This window comes from Poromitra crassiceps, assembly GCF_964638095.1.
Source record: "Poromitra crassiceps genome assembly, chromosome: 2".
NCBI classification, from domain to species: domain Eukaryota; kingdom Metazoa; phylum Chordata; class Actinopteri; order Beryciformes; family Melamphaidae; genus Poromitra; species Poromitra crassiceps.
Window position 1 is genome coordinate 96,718,497 of NC_139624.1, and position 8,943 is coordinate 96,727,439.

Below are 8,943 nucleotides of genomic sequence, written 5' to 3' on the forward strand. Positions count from 1 at the left end.
TAGCTCAAACTCGATGTACTTCGTTGATATTTTAATTCTGTTTTACACAAGGTGCAAACTACTGCTCTTGACTTATCCACTGTGCCATTTGGGTGTTATTTAAAGTAAAACGAGCCATTTAGAAGCGCATTGCTGTCTTTAAGTCTTCCATGCCTCCACAGGCAGGAGACAGGAAACGGCTGCGAACGGCTTGACTACAAGTACGGGTGCGATGAAGGGACAAAATAGCGGCATGCGATTAATGCCATTAAAAAAAAATAACGCGTTATGGGCGGCCCTTAATCGCATCGCGATTAACGCGTTAACGCTGACAGCCCTAGTTTTTACGTTACGTAAAAAAAGAAACTTCTTGCACAAAATATATGAATTCAAGCACTTTCACTGACCCATTTATTATTTAAGTCTATTTTAAAACACTTTCAACGCCTTGATTTTTTCTTCTTCTCAAATTCACAAACTTACTGTTGGGGCTTGATGCCCAGCCTCTCTCCTCGGTCCATGCTGAGGGTGCCCGCTCCCTGGCCGTAGCCGTAGCCTTTGGGGCCGTACTTCTTGCCGTAGCACGACTTGCAGTAGATCTCCTGGTCATGGATGGCCAGTGTGTTGCTGTCCAGCCCCTTCCTGCACACCACTGAGGGACAGAGGGAGAGACAGAGAGACAGAGAAAGAGACAGACAGAGAGAGAGAGTGAGAGAGACAGACAGACAGACAGACAGACAGACAGACAGACGGACAGACAGACGGACAGAGAGAGACAGACAGACAGAGAGAGACGGACAGACAGACAGAGACAGAGACAGACAGACAGAGAGAGTGAGAGAGACAGACAGACGGACGGACAGAGAGAGACAGACAGAGAGAGACAGACAGACAGAGAGAGACAGAGAGACAGAGACAGACAGACAGACAGACAGACAGACAGAGAGAGACAGACCGAGACAGAGAGACAGTTATGCCTAACAGTGTCACCTTGTCTCCTAACCAAACCAACAGATATGTTATTGTGATGAACACTGGATTGTTGCTCCTCCCCGTTCGAGGAAGACATGAGACAGAGGCAGCGTGAGTTCAATACGGGTGAAAAACCCACGCACGCACGCACGCACGCACGCACGCACGCACACACACACACACACACACACACACACACACACACACACACACACACACACACACACACACACACACACACACACACACACACACACACACACACACACACACACACACGTTGTTCGGTGTTTGTCATATAAGATTGGATGTTGAGAAACCAAATTGACGAGCCGGGTTTGGCAAGAGTAGTGGAGGTATGACATCAGCTGTAAACAAAGGATTTCATTGGTCAAACGTATTTTCCGCAGGCTGAAATCCGCGGACGTCAATGTCCATCCGGGAAAATAAAATGCCGCACGAATGTTCGGCCGCGGTGTGCAGGTTTCAATTACAACTCATTCAAACATTTCTTTGTGAATGTCTGTACCGGTTATTGGCTATATAAGGCTATAAGATCCACACCGGTGTGAAACGGCCTTAAATCTTCCCTAGGTCGCGGTCACCATGACCTCTTTAATCTTCACGTGGCGGTGTGAGTGAGCGAACAATATGAAGCTGTGTGCAGCAGTGTGTTCCATTGTGTTTCCATGTTTGGATATGTTCCACATGCTTTCCACCACACAGCGGCCTTCTGATGTGCAGAGATGAAAAAAGTGCGAGGAGGTCGAACGGAGAAACGGGGTCAGAGGGCAAAGGAGAGGCAGGGACAGCGAGGAGAAACGGGGTCAGAGGGCAAAGAAGAGGCAGGGACAGCGAGAGTCCCTTCGCTCATCGCGTCCTCAGTGGGAGCCTCGGACAAGGCAGCCTTTGTAAAGCGAAACCGCCGGGGAAAATAACCTCCTCTCTTTTGTGGCTTCAGATGCTTTTGGTCAAAGTCCTCGAGTCGCTGCAACATCTTCACTGACATCTCTGTGAAAACGGCTGCCAGTGATCGCAGGCTGAACTGTGAACAGCTGCTGACCAGGGAGGAAGATGTCCAAACAGACCCTGCTGAGACCAGCTGCAGCTGGAAACACAGCTCAGTTTCAGATGCCGTCTTACTGACTGGTTGGGACTGGCTATTGTTTGAAAATGTACATTTACCAGTACCACTACCCCCTTAAAGTAGTCTGACCCACTAAGCGGGCTGCAGGGATATGTTTTGCCCTTGCTGCCGACCATTTCAGTTGGAGTGGAAGGGAAATCCCCAAAGGAAAGAAAAAGAAAAAACAAATGTGTGGTGTGACAAATTCAAAACACATATTTATGCTTGGTTTCCAGGGACTTTAACCCAAATCCCCATACAAAAATCCAAAGACTTTGAGACAAAGGAACCGGAAGTGCTAACATCTGGGTCTTAGGCAGGTAGGAGGTAGGAGTCATTCCTGCAGAACTCTACTGGTGTCTTCAGGACCACATTTTGCCATGATGACACACACATGCACATGCACACGCACGCACACGCACACACACACACACACACACACACACACACACACACACACACACACACACACACACACACACACACACACACACACACACACACACACACACACACACACACACAGCAGACTTACTGCAGAGGAAGCAGCACTTGTGGAAGCTCTTGCCGTCACACTGCACCTCCTCGGCGTGGTACACCGTCCCCCTGCAGGCCGTGCAGGTGTTCCCTCCACCCCAGTGAGGCATCCTGTCTGCTGCTACAACACAGACACACAGACAGACAGACAGACAGACAGACAGACAGACAGACAGACAGACAGACAGACAGACAGAGACACAGACACACAGACAGACAGTCAGACAGACACACAGACACACAGACACACAGACAGACAGACAGACAGACAGACAGACAGACAGACAGACAGACAGACAGACAGACAGACAGAGACACAGACAGACAGTCAGACAGACACACAGACACACAGACACACAGACAGACAGACAGACAGACAGACAGACAGACAGAGGAGTTAATTCCAAAAAAAGTGGGAGTGACTTCAGTAGTGTGGAAGTGGTTTGGTTACAAAAAGAGCATGTACCACAAACCACAGTAATATTTGAAGGCATATTTGAATATTTGAAGGCAAACTTACATTTGATTTATCCTGACATATCCACCTTATTTCTAGCTGCCATGATGCCTTACGTGATGGGAGCTTCTTCCGGTGAAAGAGCAACAGGTTAGCGGATGTGATAATAACATTATTACATTCTCTTAAATAAGTCGTCAAATGAGTGTTATTTCTTTGTGACAAGCAACTTTTGTTTGTTTGAGTTTGATGAGGAAATGCACTGACTACGAGCGCCGCAGGCAGACCCTCGGCCAAGTAGGCTAACCAGCTGCAACAATCAGTCATGTTCTAGACCACACCTTGCACCCATAATCATTTTACAGCGGGCATTCAAAAATAAGGTGGATAAAACTAACACTTATTTTGTTGCAATTGTATGTTCTTGAAATTAATAATCAAATGTTTTTTTGTATTTTGTCATATTGCCAAGAATATCGTTATCGCAGAGATACCCTGAAATATCGTGATATTACTTTAGGGCTATATCGCCCACCCCTAGGAGCCTGGGTTGAGGATGCCAGTGGAGGAATTGAGTGTCCCATGATTTACTGATGCTGTTTTAGAGGCTTTTCCACCCTGATACCTCAAATAGGCAACATATGGGCTATTAATAGCTCCAATACATACAGTATGGGCTATTAATAGCTCCAATACAAGACTATTAAACCAAGACCAGTGGAACCCTGACACAAGGCCTCATAGTTGGGAAAGCCGGCTTCAGGCTGTGTGTGTGTGTGTGTGTGTGTGTGTGTGTGTGTGTGTGTGTGTGTGTATGTGTGTGTGTGTGTGTGTGTGTGTGATGCCCTAAAAGACGTAAAGCCTAAACAACACGACTTAATACCCGAAGGAATGTCTCACAGCTTTGTTGTCTGAAGGGGCGTGGCTGCAGGATACAAAACCCAAACTGCAAAAAAAAAAGAAAAAAAAGGGGGGCGCAGGGGGAAACACTGCCTGGAGGTCACATCTGTTAAGAGAGTGTGATTTGACTTTACAAAATGAAACACCTTTATCTAATTCATATTTATTGCAACAAAATCATAGCCTATAAGTTCTCAACACTTTGTGTATACAACTTGATCATAATCACACAATCACAAACACGCCAGGGATACTAAAGGTTCATAATAAACACAAACAAAGAAAGAAAGAGTTAAACAAGCACAAATTTGCAATAGCTGTGACCAGATATGCAAATTTCCCAAAATGCACTTCTTGTGGCGACATCATCAACTCCATTGTGAAATTTACCCCCCCCCCCCTCACCACCCCCCCAAACTCCTACTGAATTCGGAGTGACATCACCCTCTCAATTGTGATGTCAGTCAGTGTGTGACATCACTCTTCCACGGTGACGTCATCCATTGACATTGATTTTGTGGACCAACAGAGTGACTTACTGTATAGACGGTTTTAACTTGACAACAAAAACATTTAAAATTTAACCCCCGCTCACTTCCTGTTGCAGTGTTTGCTATGGACATAAAAGAAAAAAAAACATTCAAGTGCAGGACTGACCATTCCGTGAAAACCGTCTATAGAGGTGGACCACGGCACAGCTAATAAATAGGCTATCTTGTAAAGCTTAAAGTGGTTATACTTTTTTTTTGTACATTTGGAATGCAGTCAGTTCTGGAAAGATTGGCTTTTTGCTTAAGAATTTGGATCTATAAAGTTTTGGTTAAAATAGTAAGTGAATTACTCAAGTACTGTAGAACTGTGGACAGAGATTGATATCATATTCAGTGAATCCAAACGATACATGTTTACAAAGTAATGTAGAGTGGGGGTAGATATGATCAGCAATACATTCTGACCATTAACTCCATGTTGCTTTCATGATTGGTTGGATAAAACCTGTGAAGCATTTGAAAGGATAGGTCTTTGACTTTGTTAGTAAAAAAAATAAATCAATTGTGGAATAAATAGCCAAACTCTTTCACAACAAAATGACACATACCAAACAAATGTGGAGCATCATGATAAGGAAGATGTCCTTATGCTGTCTTGTCACATCTAGGGGTGATTGCTATTTCCCTTAAAACCTTTTTACGAGCTAAAATAATAATAATAATAATAATAACAATAATAATAATAATAATAATAATAACCATAATAATAATAATAATCATAATAATAATCATAATAATATAATAATAATACGTTGGGAAAGGCGAAGTGCAAAACCACTGTGATGTCACACTTCAGATAATTAAAAAAAGCTTCAAGTTTTCATTGATTAGAAAAAGAAAAGCCAAGGCATTCAGGCTATTCATCTTGTAAACCACTAAGCAGCCCGGCTCCTCCCAGCTGGATTACAGATGAGCCCAAACATGAGAGGGGCATCAAAGAAGACTAACATCACCCTTCAGGCCTGCAGTGCATTGAGGAATATCATGTTGTTGTTGTAATACTGCCTACTTTGTCTTGGCAGCGCTGAAAGAAGGAAGATGATATGATATAGACGGTTTTCACAGAATTCAGTTGCTAGGGAACCATTTGAAAAGCTAGGGGCAATTTTCTAGAATGTTTGTCTAGTTAAAAGCAGTGGTGTTTTGATGAAATCACGATTGATCCTGAGAATCAGTTGATTTCAATGATTTCACAATAATAATTTTATTAACAGATATTTAAAGGACTGGATTGGTAATCTAGAGAGCAATAATGCAGAATCATCACAATAATTGCAAAGGGGATTATTTATTTATTTTACACACATAACCCATCTAAATCATGTTTAGGCTATTAGTTTGCAAATATAGCCAGGCCTAAACAAGCATAATTAGACATACAAAACACAGAGGCTATAAACATCTGAATATATAGACAGAGTGGACCATATAGCCTATATTTTGTCTGCCTGTCTGTCTGCCTGACTGTCTGTCTGTCTCACTGAAAGTCTGTGTGTCTGTCTGTCTGTCTGTCTGTCTGTCTCACTGAGAGTCTGTGTGTCTGTCTGTCTGTCTGTCTCACTGAGAGTCTGTGTGTCTGTCTGTCTGTCTGTCTCACTGAGAGTCTGTGTGTCTGTCTGTCAGTCTGTCTCACTGAGAGTCTGTGTGTCTGTCTGTCTGTCTGTCTCACTGAGAGTCTGTGTGTCTGACTGTCTGTCAGTCTGTCTCACTGAGAGTCTGTGTGTCTGTCTGTCAGTCTGTCTCACTGAGAGTCTGTGTGTCTGTCTGTCAGTCTGTCTCACTGAGAGTCTGTGTGTCTGTCTGTCTGTCTGTCAGTCTGTCTCACTGAGAGTCTGTGTGTCTGTCTGTCTGTCAGTCTGTCTCACTGAGAGTCTGTGTGTCTGTCTGTCAGTCTGTCTCACTGAGAGTCTGTGCCATAGCAGCAGACAGGATGCCTCACTGAGGCGGCGGAACAGAGACACTTTTTAGACACTTTTTGGCAGACTGTCGCTTTTTGGCATGCAGCTATTGTATCACTATGACGTATGAAGTTGGGCATCCAACTAGGCAGGTTTGACTAACTCTTATTAGCTTAAGCTTACACTTTGAATGAATTCATTCTGTGTTCTTTTGTTGGCAGTGAGATGTGCAGTTTTCTCTACATTTTTGTTACCGAATGGATAACTGAACTATTAATTATCTTTCTTTATTTAGTACTAATGTGCAGGTCGAGAATTCACCTGGGCAATCACTTTTTGGCAGCTAATCACTTAGCCTATTTTCTGACACACAAAATACATGCCTTTTATTAAGTAAGGTGTTGAATGAGCGTGTTTAAATGTGGAAAATTACCTTTACAGTAATTATCAGTGGCCTACTTTCCCCCGAAGAGATGTCCAGGTAAATCCCAGATGTCAGAATGAATAAATCCAGATGTCCAGGTAAATCCCAGATGTCAGAGTGAATCAGCTCCAGCAGCAGTAGCAGCTCCAGCAGCAGCAGCAGCAGCAGTAGTGTGTGGCCCAGACAGCTCAGTCAGACTGACTGCACACTGACACACAGATTACTATTTTCATGTTACAGTGGAAGGGAGGAGTGGTGGTTTCAACGGAGGGCGTGAACTCAACACCGCTGCCTTCAGGGTCTGTGGGAATTTTTTTCTATTTTTTTTATTTTTTCTATTTTTGTAGGCTACGTCCTGAAAACGGACATTGATCTCGGTTTTCTGTTTGTTTCTCCCGAGGTGTGGAGCAGCTGCAGGCGCACGCTCATACCCAGGGATGCTGGAACTCTTTTTAAGCAAGGGGGCCAGCCCGGCGAGCTGCAGGGCGGGCGAGCCCGCGCAGCCTAGTAAGAACAAAAAGCCAAAAAGAATGATAGAAATAATTGATTTCCATCCAAAATAAAAAACTTAATTCATAATCACTCTACACACACACGCACATGCCCCCTACACCCGTGTGTGTGTGTGTGTGTGATAGGCATTGTGACATTATCAGTGATGTCATAAATTCACTCACGGCTATAGTTCAGTGATGATGTCACTGATGTCATCAGTGATGTCATACATAGGCATTGTGACATGCAAGGCCACACAGCAGCCGCGCTGCGAATGGGAGCTGCAGGGCCAGCTCGGCGGGCTGCAGGACAGGCAATCAGCCAGGACAGGCAATCGAGCGCGCTACGTATTAGTAAAAGAACACAATCCATCAACTGAGCATGCAAATGGCACCGACTGATGTCATACCCATTGATGATGTAGACATTGTGACATCATCAATTGTCAATTGTGACATCATCAGTGATGTCATAGACTATGTCAACAGTGATGTCATGCACATGCAGAAACCGTAGAAGGGATACAATACAGGTGTGCGGCTAAGCGCATGAAAATGGCCCTCATTTGTGAAGAATATCTTTCCATTATCTACTTGGCCAATAAAGCTGATTCTGATAGTTTCATCTTATTGTTTGGGCCCAGGGTTTACAGCATCATAAATACATTACAGATTATAAGTGTGTGGCTATCTGACCACATAAGCATGGTGCGATACCATCTGCTGAACCATTCTGAATTGGATTCTGAATTATTGGTTGCATCTGTAACTTTGTAAATCTGAAAACTGAATCCAAAATGTGTCAACATTTAACTGTCATTGGGAATTTTATTTTGGCCATTTGTATATAAGTGTATCTTGTAAAATAAAAGTCCTTGTTGTCCACACCCCCCTTACCTGGCTGCCTAGGTGTGAAAAGCTTCTCCAACTTTGAGGGCCGTTATCAAATGACCTCCGCCTACATGTGGGTCAACATTTGAAAATATTCTCACTTTTCTCCTGTTAAAATATCACACCGCACGTCATTATGTAATTATTTTTATTACAAAGTTTGTGAAAGTGGTACAGAAGAAAACAGCTACAGTGAAGGAACGGCTCCAGGTTCTGACACAACTATTGAAATGAGCAGTGCATTAATCACTATTGAAAAAAAGACAGTAAAGCAGCATTCAACATTCTGCATACGGAGGCATTACATGACGTTGTATGAATATGCAAACATAATTACAGACATAAAACTGTACATTAATAACTAGACATCCACGGGTCAGAGTGGATGATCTGCACCCTTTGGCCTGGCATAGCTAAGCTATCCTCAGTTATTCTCAGAATGATTTTTCAACGTAGCTTCTCTGCACTGTACAGTACAGTACCAGTATTTTGGTTGGGAAGTGGGCTTGTGACCGGAAGGTTTGCCGGTACGAATCCCTGGATTGCCTGCGGCAATCTGGGTGGAGGGAGTAAACCATGTTCCCCTCTCTGCCCTGAAGCAAGGCACTGAAAGCCCAGCTGCTTCCAGGTGGGGAAGTGCAGGGCGCTGTTGAAAAAAGCTCCTAAAAGTCCACCTGCTTTCCCTGCATGAATGAAATGTTTACAGTACTCTGA

The 8,943-nt window shown here is 43.8% G+C and overlaps 1 protein-coding gene across 1 annotated transcript in view; it reads right to left on the reverse strand.

Annotated features, from left to right (window-relative positions):
* Positions 1-7,027, reverse strand: part of csrp2 (cysteine and glycine-rich protein 2) — a 35,974-nt gene extending 28,947 nt beyond the window's left edge. Inside the window, exons 1-3 of the mRNA XM_083657442.1 lie at positions 6,854-7,027; positions 2,613-2,735; positions 463-631 (exon numbers count right to left, since the gene is read on the reverse strand). Coding sequence (XP_083513568.1) covers positions 463-631; positions 2,613-2,724 — 281 coding nt within the window. The 5' untranslated portion in view covers positions 2,725-2,735; positions 6,854-7,027. The remainder of the gene's footprint in view (positions 1-462; positions 632-2,612; positions 2,736-6,853) is intronic.
* Positions 7,028-8,943: the final 1,916 nt, after the last annotated feature.